General features: G+C 46.8%; 1 protein-coding gene across 1 annotated transcript in view; it reads right to left on the bottom strand.

Annotated features, from left to right (window-relative positions):
- ZMIZ2 (zinc finger MIZ-type containing 2) overlaps nt 1-16,198 on the bottom strand; it is a 79,486-nt gene that overhangs the window by 2,319 nt on the left and 60,969 nt on the right. The window contains exons 9-18 of the mRNA XM_081960852.1: nt 14,318-14,522; nt 13,244-13,385; nt 11,831-12,041; nt 10,589-10,694; nt 9,019-9,176; nt 8,649-8,716; nt 7,868-7,936; nt 6,393-6,640; nt 5,634-5,800; nt 1,574-1,924 (exon numbers count right to left, since the gene is read on the bottom strand). Coding sequence (XP_081816978.1) covers nt 1,574-1,924; nt 5,634-5,800; nt 6,393-6,640; nt 7,868-7,936; nt 8,649-8,716; nt 9,019-9,176; nt 10,589-10,694; nt 11,831-12,041; nt 13,244-13,385; nt 14,318-14,522 — 1,725 coding nt within the window. The remainder of the gene's footprint in view (nt 1-1,573; nt 1,925-5,633; nt 5,801-6,392; nt 6,641-7,867; nt 7,937-8,648; nt 8,717-9,018; nt 9,177-10,588; nt 10,695-11,830; nt 12,042-13,243; nt 13,386-14,317; nt 14,523-16,198) is intronic.

Below are 16,198 nucleotides of genomic sequence, written 5' to 3'. Positions count from 1 at the left end.
TTGCCGTCTGCTAAATAATAATAATAATGTGCTGGAATGCCCTCTTCCAAAGATTACACCCAGTTCTCCCTTTTCTGACCAAAGGTGAGGACGATGGGCTTCCGTTGGACTATTAATAGTTATTACCACACCACTATGTTTCTCATCGGGTGACCTTGATGCAAGTCTTGTGTGGGTTATTATCTTTTTCATTCTCGTATGTCTGGTTTTATTATTTGACTTGCATTTTAAATTGTGTGCAATTATATTAAAAGCCTATGGCAGAAAGAAAGGCATAAATATTAACTGTCTTTTTAAATAGGCCATGGCCTAACCATGGCAATGTTGCCCTGAGTCTGCAGGGAAAGGTCTTTGCACTACCTGCAAGATAAATGGGGGGCAAACAAGAACTTTCTGCTTCCCAAACTAATGAGAACTATTGAATTTTTCAAAGCTTTATTTTGTACGTGGGTGTGGCTCAGTGATGGGCTTCAATTTTTTTAGAACCTCTTCTGTAGGTGTGGCCTGCTTTGTGGGAGTGGCTTGCTGGCCATGTGACAGGGGAGTGGCTTGGCAGTCATGTGACTGGGTGGGCATGGCCAACTTGTAAACTGTGGTGAAACTCACTTAACAACGCTCTTGCTTAGCAACCAAAATGTTGGCTCAGAAACTCTGGCATTTGAAGCGCACAAGTCTTAAAGCTGTCAAGTTACAAGACCCTTGCAACCCTAACCCTTTAGGGGGAAAAACCCTCATGGGTGTTCAAACTTGACAGCTTTAAGACTTGTGGACTTCAACTCCCAGAATTCCTCCTCTCGCTTTTCATCTTGATCATGTGCGGACGGGCGGGGGGAGGGAGCTGGAACCGGTTCTAAACGGCACTGTAGATTTGTGGAACCTCTTCTATAGAAAAGGTTAGAACTGGCAGGAACCCACCCCTGGGGTGGCTCTAGGTGCTAAACAGATCTTGTAGAGACTTAAGTGTATCTCATTCCTTATTCTGCTCCCCCCATGTGGGTCCCAAAGGTGCTTTTTTCAAGAGGCAATTGGACTTTCTTGTTTTTCTTTGAAGACATTTCACTTCTCATCCAAGAAGCTTCTTCAGCTCTCACAGGATGGTAGGGAATGGAAAGATAAAAAGAATGCAAATGTCTGCAAGGAATATAAACCCTTCCATTCTGAGTTCAAGAAGCTTCTTCAGAGAAAAACAAAGTTCCGTTGCCTCTTGAAAAAGCACCTTTGGGACAAACATGACCTGGATGTCGGAGAAACTCGAAAGGGATGTCCCCCAGGTGGCCAATTTTTGTGGAAGCTTCTAGCCTTCCTGAGAAAGGATTTACATAGTGCCTTCAACAATGAGGGAGCAGAGGAGAATATGCTGGCAAGGCAGATACTAGTTTGGGTCCCTTCCCAAACAACTTGGTGTGCCTCTTGGAGACCTTCTGATGTCCAGTTGCCTTGAGGTACATCACACCAGTTGTGTTCCTACACGTGGGCGCAGCTGGGAGGGGGGGGGGAGGGAATTTGGAGCTTTAGGCATATCCAGAAAGAGAGGGGAAGGTGAGCTTAGGAGGGACAGCCCCATGCTACTTACGTCAAGGGAAGGTTCAGGCCCATCCACAGGTCCCGGTGGCCCTCCCATCCCAGGACCAGGATTGAAAGGGAGCTCCCCTCCGTGTGCTGGGCCTCCAGTGCCTGACTGTCCAGGTGCCTGGCGTGATGGTGGGGGAGGAAGAGAGGGATTCCGATGGTGGAGCTGCTGTTGCTGCTGCTGCTGCTGCTGCTGCTGCTGCTGCTGTTGCTGCTGCTGCTGCTGCTGCTGCTGCTGCTGCTGTTGCTGCTGCTGCTGCTGCTGCTGCTGCTGCTGATTGCTGAGGTTGGGGTTATTTAGACCCTGTTGCACGGGATTGTGTGAAGAATGATCCATCCTGCTTGATGGAGGCATCTGCAATTGCAAAAAAAGAAAAAGAAAAAGAAAGCAAAACTGCTGAGAAACAGGAGGGCGGGCAGAGCTGCCATCCTAGGAGAGCTTCACTGTCCCACAATGCAGACCCTTTCTGCAGCGCAGGCTCCTTCACCCCCCGGTGTTCTCCCACCCTGTGCACGGTCCCAGGAGAGCCCCCCTCCCATGTAGTGCTAAGACATATCTTTTGTTGGCTTGGTTGGGTCTGTATACACCAGGCTCAATGATCAACAACAGTGGATTTCCTCCGGGCAGCTTAGAATTACATAAAAGCTAAAACAGGGAAAAGTTACAAACAAACGTTAACACCAAGGAGGGCAGGGCCGGAGGGGGGTGTCTCTTATTAATCAATCAACCACCCCATTGCGCTGGGCCCCCACTGGGCCTCCAGGCCGACCCAGGTCTTGAGGCCCTTATGAGAAGACAGGAGGGTTGGGGCCCAGTCAATGGGGGTGGTTGATTGAGTAATAGGAGTCCCCCACTCCCCTCCTCATGTGTTTTAATGTTTGTTTTTAACTTTTTATGCTTTAGCTTTTATGTACCTGTAAGCTATCTAGAGTTACCCTGTGGTCAGATGGCTGGCAAATAAATAAATAAAATAAATAAGTTTCTCTCATCACACAAGCCAAATACAGATAGTTCTCGACTTACAACAGTTTGCTTAGTGGCCATTTGAAGTTACAACGGGACTGAAAAAAGGGACTTAAGACCATTTTTCACACTTACGACCATTGCGGCATCCCCATAGTTATATGATTTACATTCAGATCTTGGCAACTGGTTTGTATTTATGATGGGTCCTGTGTCCCCAGGTCATGCGATCCCCTTTTACGACCTGGCAAGTCAAGTCCACGGGGAAGCCAGATTCACTTAACAACCATGCGACTAATTTAACAATGGCACTGATTCACTTAACAACTGTGGCAAGGAAAGTCATAAAATGTGGCAAAACCCATTTAACTAAATGTCTCATTTAGCAACACATATTTTGGGCTCAATTGTGGTCGTAAATTGAGGACTATGCTATATGTCTCATGACTGACTGTTGGGTTGTAATCATGATGGTAATTGGACTGATTTGTTGTTGTTGCTGCATTTAATGTGTGCCTGTATTAATAACAATGATTCGACCAAGAATTCGACCTCTTAGATGCGAAGTAACGTATGCATACAAATTGTTAAAACAAAATGAATTAAAATAAAAGGAAGGAGGAGATGTGGAGTTAATTGGTTATCCAGTAGCTGGCAAACCACACTGGGAGATCAATCAAAGTCCACATTTCTTCCTCTTAATCCTTTGCTTACAAGAAGGTACGATGGCATTTACACGTAGACACATTGCATGCAGCAGATTAACTAGCAGATCTATAGCATGAACTGTCCACGAGCATATCACAAGGACACCATGCCTTTGTAATCCAATCAGCTTCTGCCAACAGTACAAATTATTCAGAGCTTTTACAATAAAAGGGAGCCCCGAACAATGCTCTGGGTGCCTTTTCCCATCAAACTTGATTCCTGTCTGTTTCCTCATTTCTACGTCACCAACAATGTTAGCAACAAGGATGACCTTCCCGGTCATCCAGACAGAAAACATGACCAAATAAACTAATTCTACATTATTGTAAGACTACAGCAACAGTATCCAGCAAGTCTGAAGGGACACATTTTCCATCCTTCACTTTTAACTGTTTGATCCTTTTCTAAGTTTCTTCTCCTTACCTCTAATCCACTGGGGGGGGGGGGGGGGAATCCTTCCTCTCTTATCTGTTTTCTAGGCAGCATCTCTTCCCATGATCACATTCAAGGTCACCCCCAAACTCCATCGTGCAAGTTATCTAAATTTCTTCAGGATGTTGGGCATCATTCCTGCACTGCAGAGATTTACTTCTGGTTCTGTTGCAGTGCCTTACTCTGACTGGGATATGCTTTCATCCATCACCTTAACAAGGTGCAAGCTCACACAAACATAGACACAGACGCCCAGGTCTAGGAAATGTTTGCCTAGCACTTCTCCCAGCATCAAACAGCTTCAGTACTTCTGTCACCTGAAAGAGGAACTGCCTCACGGTCTCTGGCAGAGGCGCAAAATACTTTTTTTGGGGGGGCAGAAAGCACCTTCCCCGGGAGATAATCTGACGAGGCCCCCCTGCTGATGAAGCAAATGGTCCCCCACTTTTCCTCCCTTCGTAGCTCAGTGGGCTGCCTGAAATTAAATGCCTCTCAAAATTACACAGAGTAGGCCGAGGAGTGCCAGCCTCTCAAACTTGCTATTCTTAAGGGCATGTTTTTAGCACGAGGCTTCTTTTATGCATTGAATCACGTGGAACTTTGGGTGATTTTTGGGGGGGGGGAGGGGGGCTGTTTTGGCTTCTTTCGTTATTCATTTCTCCACCCTGGAATCCCACGCAGAGGAAATCTGCTGGTGACACAATGAGCAGAACTGGCCAAGAAAGACAGTTTGTGCCATGCAAAATATGGCTCTCTCACAGTTGTGCCTGACAGCATTGGGAATTAGCTGCTTAGCAAGAGCGGAAGTCATGCATCACAACAGCCAATTCTTCAAGTGGTGCTGAGATCCAGTCACGCCCAGCACCCCTGTAGAGTCTGGATTAGCTCTCAGCCTTAGCTGAGAGTTTTGTTACCCAGCTGATAACTCAATTGGGGCACCCTGCAGGGGACAAAGCCTAAACCCAATAAATCCTTGTTGTTGTTGAATCCTGGGCTTGAGGGGGACAGAAGAGACAAGATTGTAGCTTGATGAACAAGGCTCACTTTGCAGGCCAATGTTCATGGACTGGAGAGTGGCCCTGCTTACAGAATAACACAGGTGGAAAGAGACTTTGGAGGTCATCTAGTCAACCTCCTGCTTAAGCGGGAGGACGGATATTCTGCAGAGCGAAGACTATGGAAGAAGCTTAGAACTCAAATGAGATGCTCTTCCTTTCTACAAAAATGGATCGGAATAGGTAAGGTGTTGTGTTTTCTTTCTTTCTCTTTGTTTTTAAGTGTCTCGCATAGCAGAGCAAGCTGTCTGATCATCCCTGCCTTGCTGACTCCCGAGAGAACTCTTCCTGCTGATGTTCTCTTGAGGATTCTCCTCGTAAGGCTGGGGAAAAGCCTGTATCGTCATCGGGGAGAAACAGGCCATTTGTTCAGCTGCCTTTATGAGGCCGCCTGGCAGCTGGTGCGGAAAATCACCCAAAGAATCCGGTCCTGTTCCTGTATTCACACGCTGCCGATAAATGCATGACGGGAGTTTTATGAAAATTGCCACTTCATAGCCAGAAGCTATAGAAATGGGAAGGCTTGCCAAGTAACTGGTCCTGATGTTGCTTATGAGGTTTTTATGAAACGTTTTTAAATGGGTCAGGAGGAAACCTCCACAGGCATCATTTGCTGCCCAACTTCCCAGGTTTAAGACACTGCCATAAAATCTTTCAAGGATCTGCAACATAAATTCTGGAAGCTCCCTGCCTGTGGAATCTATCAAAATCCAATGCTAGGGCTGTTGCCTATCATGAAGAGGAAACGGGAGAGGAATTTTATGTACCTGTTCAAGAAGACCAAGAGGAGCTGTCCATTACAAAGTGAAGATCCCAGGAGGAAGCACAGTTGTAGATCCCCCTCCCCCATAGCCCATTTATAATGACCACTTCCCAATATTTTTCAGGAAGAACGTCTCACTGACCTGTCCAGGAATGGAAGGAACAGTTGGCTTTTCGGGGGTCAGCATGCTGCCCGGAATGTCAGACTGGTAGGAGATGGGAGGAGGCCCAGGGTTGAATTCATTTAACGTTGGGGTGCCGGGGTTCACAGTGGGGAATGAATCTGGGTAAGTTCCAGAAAAGGTTGAATCTGAAACAACAAAATAGTAGTAGTCAGGGAGGAAAGTTATCTTTCAGAAAAGGCTTGTACATATAAGAATGTTGTGAATGAAGGTTAGTTCTAACCCCATGTATCAGCAATAGAATTCATACTAATCCCCTGCAATAGTTAAGCAGCAATTATGTGTGTATCTTGTTTCTTGATAACACAAATGTAACACTTGTGCCTTTCAATGGTGATCATGCACCATACACAAAGTAGATCCATGAGATCCCAGTGAGGTCTAAATAAAGGTGCTCTCTCTCTCTCTCTCTCTCTCTTGGAGGAGAAGACTATATCCCTCTCTAGAGCCATGGTGGTGCAGTAGTTAAGAGTCCAGTATTGCAGGCAAACTCTGCCACAGCCAGTTCGATCCTGACTGGCTCAAGGTTGACTCGGCCTTCCAACCTTCCGAGGTCGACAAAATGAGGACCCAGATTGTTGGGGGCAATAGGCTGACTCTGTAAACTGCTTAGAGAAGGCTATAAAAGCACTATGAAGCGGTATATAAGTCTAAGTGCTACTGCTGTCCCTCAAGATCTGGGTCTTCCCCCCCCCCAAAAGGACTCAGAGGCTGACTCACTTTGGCTGGTGTAATCATTGGTGCCACCACCAGCAGAAGAGGACTGCAAAGATCCAAATGGCGAGGGACCCGGTCCCAGGGCTGCGATCATCTCCATGACGCTGGGCATCACCATGTGGGTGGGACTCATGGTGCGGCAACGCTTCAGCACAGGTCCATCCTGTTCCTCCTTGATGTGGATGTCAGGTTTGATTGGGACCGGCTTCCAGCTGCACGTTGGGTCGATGGTGATCTCTTCATATTCGGAGCTGGGTAAATGGGAAGTTTGCACATGACACTCGACCCTGCCCCCCCCCCCACACGATGGATTTATACAGCCACCCAGTTATTCACATGTCACAAAGCATGCTGGGATGAGCACGGGATTGGGCTCAATGACTCACATGGGCTCCTCCAACCCTAGAATTTTAGGCCTCTACAAAAGACTTCTTGATCATGAGACCTTGAACTGCCCACTAGGGGCAATCCATCATTATTTCGGCTATGAGGTCATCGTCTAGCCCACAAGGGTCAAAAGGGAAAATAGAAAAGGAAAACAAATAGAACAATCCCAAAGGGCTCTAAGAAAGAAAATCTCTAAATGGCTTTAAGCCGATGTCTAACTTCTGCAAACTAGTGGTGAAAACGCCTCACAAAGATTTGGGGGTTGATGTTGAGGGGCTTCCAGTTTACATTTCTGGGGCTACATGGATAGTTGCCCCTGTTCTTAGCAATGTTGTTTTGCTCGCCAAGAGACATTATTTCATTTGGGGAAAAAACACCCTGCAAATAACAGTGCCCGGCTTGTTCTATTCTTCGTTGAAAAAGAACGTAAGCTGACTGCATTATTAGGCAAGGAATAGCTCATAGGAGTGCTACTGTTACTCCACCCAAGGCCTTCCTTGGAGAAGCGTTTCTTTCTACCAGCACTGTCATAAGAAACACAAGCCTGACAATATGATGGGAATTCAAATGAGGAACTGTGGCTCTAGACCCAGCAGCATGGAGTTAATATTATGCTGCACATTGCTCTAATGGAAAGATCTGATTTTGTGCTGCATAGTGACCAGCTCCATAGTGACCCCTTCCCCTCCAGGAATTCATAATAACCTCACAGCAGCCTTGTGAAGGTGGCTTGCTGCTCTAAGGCATCCCAGGCAGGGATCTGGACCTCGTTTGACCTCTGTTATGCGTTGAGAGTGGCACTTGACCTTCTTCTCAAAGGCCTTCCTAAGATCTGGTCTACGTCATTCTGACCAATCCCATCTCCAGAACAACTGATTACCCTTCAGAGATGCTATTTCTATTTCTCTTCTAAGAATCTTAGGTTTCATCTCATCTCAAACATCAGAGTGAAAGAAACACCTAAGGGTTAGGGTGGGTGGGTGATAGCCCTTGCCTGCCCCCTGGTGGCCATAAAACAGCATCATCACCATCATACCTGGCCAATCTCTTTCACAAGAGTGAAAAAAAATCAGCCAACCCAAGAAACTTACTTTTGAATGTAAATCAGGATTCCCAACATGTACTGGTCCACTTCAAGCCCTTCCAACAAGGCTGTTTTACTGAATGGAAGAAGAAGAAATAAGAGGGGTGGGAGTAACCATATGCAATGCTCTGAGAGGCTGCAGCTGTAAAATTTCAAAGCATAAACCTTCTAGAGAAGGGAGACGGGGGTGGGTGGGTGCAACTTTTTGGCTGTGGAAGTTTTGAAAGGCAAAAACAGAACAATAACTGAGTATATAGTCAGCCAGACACCTGATTATAATTTTAAAAAGGGCAAGGATCTTGGGACAGACTCTATCCCCTCGGGACCTTGTCGGGAGGTAGAGCCCAGCCCAAGAATTAATGCTGGGCCTTGGTGCTGCTGTTCAGTCAACTGCCAACCTTAAAAGTGTTCTGTTTTGTCAGCAGCTCTTGACTTCAGCCCAGTAGCCCTGTGACAGCTGTGCCACTGAAGAGGAATGGAAGGAGAACCTTGGCTTTTAGATCTTGTTTAAGAACTGTCCAGCCCAGACTGGCCACAATAAACAGCTACAGAAAATAATCCACAATGTTTCCTCTCAACCTTGGGAACTTTTAAGATGTGTGGACTTCAACTCTCAGAATTCCCTAGCTGGCATTGAAGTCCAGGCATCTTAAAAGTTCCCAAGGTTGGGAAAAACTAGTCCAGGGGTTTTCTCTTGTATGCTGCTTTCCTAACGAAAGTCCTTTCTTGGATTTAATATCCCAAGTGTCTTTGTTTTTGCCACAGCCGCCTCCAATATAGATGCTCACTTGCAAACAGGACATCTCCACGTTCCCCTTTCGCAATTTAGCTGCAGGTAGGATTCCAAGTCGAAGCACTGCGGAGAGAAAGAAAGCAGGACTCCATTGGGCAAAAGGCATTAGAAAACAACTCCAAAGGCTTTGGGGACAAGGGAAACTGTCCAATTTCAGGAAAGGACCCTAACCCTAACCCAACCTGTACTGGATCCCTTGAAAGCTTCCCCTTCCACAAGAATCAATGATTGGGGTTTTCTCCCTCTCTTCCTTCAACCGCCCACCTCCTTTTTTTGGCAGTTCATCGTTCTTGCTGGAGGACTCTGAGCCTACCTTCTCTGTTGGCCAGAGGGTAGCAAGACTTGGGAGATGATCAGAGACTCACCTGTATGTGCCTGCAGTCGTGACCCCTGGCGGGAAGCTGGATTCTCCGAAAAGTGATGGGGCACTTCAGAGACACCTTAATGGCTGTCTGCTCCACACCATCTTCGCCATTTGGACCCGGAGTCCCGGGGATTGTGCCGCTGCTGAAGTTCCGTTTGACTAAGGATGGAAAGAGGAAAATGAGGTGTCAATGCAGACCCCATGGACCAAGGGCAGATTTGAAAGACCACTGGGTCTTTTTCTGATGTCAGTTTTCTGTTTCTACGTTTCTACGCAACTCAGTGGGCTGGGAGCAGTGATGGCCAGCAGAGTTGGGAAAGGGTTAAAAACAGGACATGGGAGGCCGTTTCTTATTCCTTTGAAAGCCAAAGTTTTGGCTTCTCCTGCCTCTACAAATTGCCCATGGTCTAACCCAGTGATGGCTAACCTTTTTGTGCGGGGGGGAGGGGGGTTGTGCATGTGTGTGCCCACACCCATAATTCTATGCACCTTTCCCCCGCACATGCTCGCATGACCCCTCAGGCACATGCGCCCCCCCCCCATTCTCACCCCACTTTTGGTGTGCGATGGCACGGTGGACCTGTTTTTCGCCCTCGCCAGGCTCCGGAAGCTTTCTAGGAACCTGGGGAGGGAGAAAACGGCCTCTCCCATGCTCCCAACCCGGAAGCCCTCTAGAGGCCACAAATGGCCCATTTTCAAAACTTCCAGTTTGCATGTTGGGCTGTTTTTTGCCCTCCGGAGGCTTTGCTGAAGCCCCCGGAGGGCAAAAACCGCCAGCCGAAATCAGCTGGCCAGCAGGTGCACGTGCGCTGAAGCTGACAGATCAACTCCTCGTGTGCCCTCAGAAATGGCTCTGTGTGCCACTTGTGGCATGCGTGCCATAAGTTCACCATCACGGGTCTAACCTGACACATAGTATTCCAACCTCAGCTAACAATAATAAGAGATTCCTTGACCCGTCTGATAATTTGGCCCTCCTTACAGGTCGCCTTTGACTTACAGACATTTACTCGAAGTTAGGAAGTGCTGAAAAATGCGATTTATGACTGGTCCTCACACTTACAATCGTCATAGTGTCCCTGGGATCACATTATCAAAATTCGGACACTTGGCTACCAGTGGGTATTTACGACGGCTGCAGCATCCCAGGGTCATGATCCCCATTTGGGACTTCCCCAGGCAAGCAAAGTCAATGAGGGAAGTCAGATTTGCTTAGAAGCTCGGTGAATTCTGGGAATTGAAGTGCACAGGTTTTAAAGTTGCCAGATTGGATACCCCTGCTCTACACTCTTCGGTCTGGTCTTCAGAACAGCCTTTTCCAATCTGGCGCATTCTCATCGGGCCTTCCCTGATTTAAGGGAAGCATGGAGATTCCCTCCCCTTCTCCTCCTGAGCCATACATTTGGGAAGCCTCTGCTCCACTGCCATGCATCCTCTGATCCCAGCCTAGCGGAACTCTGCAGGAATTCTGCTGGTGGCTTTTACTCCCCTGAAGAACCAGGCCAGGCGGTTCCGTCTCTTTGGCCAGACTTTACAGGTGGGGAAAGATGCCGAAGAGCAGAAATACTCACTTTTGGTGATGCAGTGCTCAGCCGGCAGCAGCCTCTTCTTGATCAAGCCTTGCAAAACGGACCGTACCGAAGGCCTGTGCACCAATTGCAGGACAAAAAGGTGGGACTAAAAGAAAGAAAGGAGAGAAGTCACCAGGGCTAAACACACTCGCCATTTGCATTGCATGACAAAGCAGTGTCAGATGGGCCACCTTCAGCGTGTCTTGCTTCCCGCCATAAAACAGAGGGAGGAGGGAAGTGAGGAGGAAGGGGTGACAGGGTGACAGGAACCAAAGGTGTCCATCTGGAATGAACCGGCTGATCAAGGATGGAGCTGTGAGAGCGGAATGCAAAACTCTTACCAAAGAGGGGCCAAACCCCAAAGCTGTTCCCAAAACATTGGAGAAATACGATTGGACGTTGATGGACTGGTCAAGGGGGGAGGGCCAGGGGGAAGGGAAAACGGTGGGCTTTGCATGACAATAATGTCAGATCCAGCTTTGCTTATGCCAGGGGTGTCCAAACTTGGGGACTTTAAGACTTGTGGACTTCAACTCCCAGAATTCCCCAGCCAGCAGAGCTGGCTGGGGAATTCTGGGAGTTAAAGTCCACAAGTCTTAAAGTCCCCAAATTTGGACACCCCTGGCTTATGCTGTAGCTGCTTGACTATATTGAACCTTTCACTTCAACGAAATGGAGTCCGAGGGTCTTTCTTTCCTAAATGTCCAAGCTGAGACAAAAAGGCCCTTCTGAACCCAGAGAAGTGGGGTATTTGAACCCCGGGACCAATCAATGAAAATAGTTATGAAAAGCTGCTCCACAAGGAAACGGTATCACGTGTTGCACACAACCCACTTGTGAATTTGCTGCTGCAAGGAATGACAAGGTAACTCAAGTTGGCTTAAAACAGAGGAAACATCCCCTCTATCCTGGACTTCCTGCACCTGTGTGGACTTAAGAGGCACAATTCCTCCAGCCAAGAGTAGGGCCCCGATCTGGGTATGCTGGGGCTGCAGTCCTGTAGAATTCTGTATCCTAAAGGGATTTGAGAGTAGCCGTTTCCACCTACACAACAGACCTCAAATTGGAAAAAAGCGGATACAGGATTTTTGGGAATTAGGACAAACGGCAATGGAGAACGAGATGGCCATCTGTTATGAAGCACCCTGGAGTATCAATACCTCTCACAGCAAAACAGAGGCTCGGAGAAACTGCTGTCTTGACTCTAAAGACCAGCCCCAAACAAAGAGAAGTTGAACTTACACAGCAGCAAGCCGTAACTGTGATCTGGATGGTGTTCCTGCCGGGCTGGCAGACCTGCTTTAGGTAGAGGGGTTTGTGTGAAGTCTTGTTGTCTCCCCGCTCGATGGTCAGAGGGGTGGCATTCACGCTGACCTGGACTGAGGCTGGCCAGTTGGTATTCATTTGTCGGTCCTCATGATGGTAGCATTTAAACTGCAGCTCTAAGTCAGGCCTGAGAAGCAGAGAGGAACCACAAAATGCCTTTGTAAAGAAAATACTCATGCTGCCTTGGAGAAGGCATGGAGAACATGGGATAAGAACTTTGCAATGGGAGAAAACTCTGCGATGGTCTCTTGCCCCATCTCTTTTGGCCATGAACCTGTGGTCCTCAATTCCTGCTGAGAATTGTGTTGATGGAGCGCAATTCCCAACAGCCCTGGAGAACACTGCCAAAAGCGATGGGTGCTGAGAACTATAGTGGCTCAACAGCACAGTTCTCCCTGGGAATGCATGGCAATTGCTGAGAATTCTGGGAGTTGGAGTCCTCTCACCTTTAATTTGCCAGTGGTGGGAAACACTCTCCCTAAAGAGACAGGGAAAAGGTTGTTTTTCCCAGCTAAGGGAAGTTCCTTCTTCATTGGTTAAGATTTATGAAAATGGGCAGAACATAAAGTCAACAAATAAACTGAAATGAAGCCGTTAACAACTAGTTGATAGCTACTACTGTTTTCCCTTTGATTCGCTACTGCTTTCCCTCCACTGTTTCTCAGCTGCCAAAGCAAATCCTTGAATAACCTCGCTTGTATTATTGGGTTTTTTCCCCCCTCCAGAATATTTTCATCTTTTCCCAGAACTTTCATCTATCTGCAAAAGAGCATCTAACAGAGTTCAAGCGACTTCCAGTTACAGCCCACAGACTCAGAACAAAGCAGAACCTGTTGCTGCTTTTTGCAAAAACAACCAATTGAAATATTCCACCTAAAGGTGAACTGGATGATTCTCGGAGTTCTCCTGTGCTATTTCAGAAAGAGGATATGGACCAAGGCTGTAGAAACAACAGGGGGGAAATGCGCTACTGTACAGAAAGGTGGACTTGAGATCATAAATAGGTCCCGTTCAAAGAACCTTTTGTGGTTCAAAACACCTTTTGGAGTTAGGAGGCAAATAACACAGTCTAGAGCTTTGCTCTTTTGCTTTCTTCCAATGTGGGCTCAAAAGCAATGATGGAGTAAGTTCTAGTTTATCCCCTGGTCCCAGCTCACTGCTAAAAAAAAAAGAACCATGCAGTATTCTGGATTCAGCTTTCGACTATCTTTCAAAAGCTGCCTACTGCTTAACGATTAAGGTGGCATGAGCCAATTCTAGGTTAGAGAAGGAACAAGGTGATACGTTTACTTCATAGCATGGACTTAGGGGAATCATCAAAGGTCTCACCTGAGCATCAGGGTCTTGTAAACAGAGTCCCGGAGCTGGAAGACATGGTTGCTGACCGCCAAGTTGTGCTGGAGGCGGAAAGGCTCCAACACTACACCATCCCGTACAGGGAAGGTCAAGCGCAACTCATCACAGGGGTTTCCTGGTGGGACAAGAAAAGAGAGTGGGCTGATCATGAGCGGCAGGTGCACAGCCATAGGTGCAGGGATGAGATGGGGCAGAGGAGCCAAGGCAGGCGTGGAGGGAGCCAGGCTGAACCAGCAACAGGGGACGTAGTAAGAGATTGTCTGGGCCGTGGGGCATGGCAAGGGGCAGCCAGGTGGGAAAGTGCTGCAGGTGGGGTGAAGAACAGGCCTGGCTTCTGCCTTGACTCCGTCAGGGCTGTCGTTTCCTTTCCTCCCCCTAATTCTGTTGAATTTTGCAAACATTTGGGAAACGGATTTTGGCACTCGCTCTTCTTTCTATTCCCACTGCAAGTTAAGGAACTCTCTCAAGATATTTTTTTTTTCCCCCAGCACCAAACTGCCATTCCTTAACTGCCACGGAACACGCCTGGCCCCCAAAATTCCATTGCTCTGCAAGTGGTCCCAAATTCAAATCATGGTCCAGAGCCCAGCCAATAGGTAGAATCCGGAGGGGAAATTTCTCCAGGACTCAACCATTTTGAGTTGCCGGGGTGGGTGGGGTGGGGTGGGGGTGCATTGAGATGCACAGACACACCTGTGTGAACTGGGTGCCTCATTTTTCAAATGCCTTTTGTGGAAAGGTGCCTTGCTCCTTAAAAAAAAAGGAATGAGGGAGACGTCCAGAATGATTTTTTTTCCCTGCTAAAAAATGTGTGTTTTGCAAAACGGAGTGGTACGGTCAAGAAAAGCTTTGCCACTTGAATGCTATGTTGGTTTTCCTATCTCATTGTGTGCTACCCCAAGTCTCACAACTGAGATGATCTACAAACATTGTAAATGAGTAAATCGATTAACCAGGGAATTGTCATTACTGAATGATGTCTCATACCCTCTTTAGCTGGGAGAAGCCATAAACCAGTCAGATTGGAAGGAAGCGTCTAAGACTTACCAGATGGAGAAGGATGCAAAGAACCAATATTGGGAGATGGAGAAGAATGCAAAGAGTTGATATTGGGTTTGATGTCTGGAAGGAATGGTGACTTCACATCCTGTCCTGGGGACATGTAGGGAGGGATATTACTTCCAGGGGTCATCGGAGGTGTGGGGTTACCAGGTAAAGGAGAGCTTGGATAACCAGGCATAGATCTTCCCGGCTAAAAAGAGAACAGAATTATAACTCAGACGTTATTGACTCTTATGAAGCTTCAGCCCACTTTCTAATAAATACAATACAATACAATACAATACAATACAATACAATAGTAGAGTTGGAAGGGACCTTGGAGGTCTTCTAGTCCAACCCCTTGCCTAGGCAGGAAACCCTATACCGTTTCAGACAAATGGCTATCCAACATCTTCTTAAAGACTTCCAGTGTTGGGGCAGTCACAACGTCTGGAGGCAACTTCTGTTCCACTGATTAATTGTTCTAACTGTCAGGAAGGTTCTCCTCAGTTCTAAGTTGCTTCTCTCCTTGATTAGTTTCCACCCATTGCTTCTTGTTCTACCCTCAGGTGCCTTGGAGAATAGTTTGACTCCCTCTTCTTTGTGGCAACCCCTGAGATATTGGAACACTGCTATCATGTCTCCCCTAGTCCTTCTTTCTCTTAAGCTAGACATACCCAGTTCCTGCAACCGTTCTTCATATGAAAATATGAATATGAACATAAAAATAATCCCAAACTTTACACAGTGGAGTACAAGTTGAAAGTCCTCTGAATATTGAACCAGGAAAAAGAGGGCTGCATTTTACATTCTACCGAATGCGTATTTTCCAAACTAACATCCTTGAGATGCATTAAGCTCATGGACACAAAGGAGTGGGAAAAATTGGCAGGATTGCGTGCTGAGGCTTCCTCGCCTTTTTTTCCTATGGGTCTCCCCCACCCAACCATTATTGCCCAAAATGATTACAAATACGGTAGTCCTCTGCTTATAACCACAATTGAGCCCAACATTTATGTTGCTAAGACATTTGTCGTTAAGTGACACGGTTGGTAAGTGAATCTGGCTTCACCTTTCTCATTGTAAATGCGAAGAGTCGCTAAATGAACTGCTGTAAGTCGAGGACTACCTGTACTTAGAATTATGCAACAGGAAGAATGATAGGAAAACTGTTTAAAGCAGGGGTGTCTAACCTTGACAACTTTAAGACTTGTGGGCTTCAGCTCCCAAAAATTCCTTAGCCAGGAGTTGAAGTCCACAGGTCTTAAAGCTGCAAAGTTTGGACACCCCTGCTTTAAAGTATCAAACCCTTACAATCGTGTGTGCAAGGACTGGTCAAATAACGTAACTCTCGATGCAAGATCAAAGCAGTGTTTCATTCACTCACAACAGTGAGCAGAACCTAGTTTGTTTTTACACGGCTGGTTTCCTCTTTTGGACTTTTCGGCTGTAGTCTGGTGGTCGGCCTGTTCTCATTTTTTGCTAGTCCTCAGCCACCTATGAATGGGCCATTTGTTTTACAGAAGCAACCATTTCTTTTTATCTTTCTAGACCACCTTAAAAATATTGCATGTCAGCCTTCTCAAGCTGAACTGGCAGTAAACACGGACATAAAGATGCAAGACTTCCTGATTTACTGTCAATCACATTGTGATCTCTGTGTACCAAATAAGCGTTCTATTTATACTTCAATCAATGTGCAACTTCTTGCCTTTTCCCTCTTCTACTTTATGAAAAGCACTAGAAACTACTGTCTTGTAAATGAGAGAGAGAAAGTTTACACCTGTATCTTATTTTGTGGACTGCAAAATCTGGTATCAGGCTGTGCTTTTTACCATGTGAAAACAATCTCCCTTGCTGCATATATTTCAGTTTTCCCCCAAATGT

This window comes from Natrix helvetica (assembly GCF_964273705.1).
Source record: "Natrix helvetica genome assembly, chromosome: 8".
Classification (NCBI taxonomy): domain Eukaryota; kingdom Metazoa; phylum Chordata; class Lepidosauria; order Squamata; family Natricidae; genus Natrix; species Natrix helvetica.
This window is presented reverse-complemented; position numbering and strand designations above follow the sequence as displayed.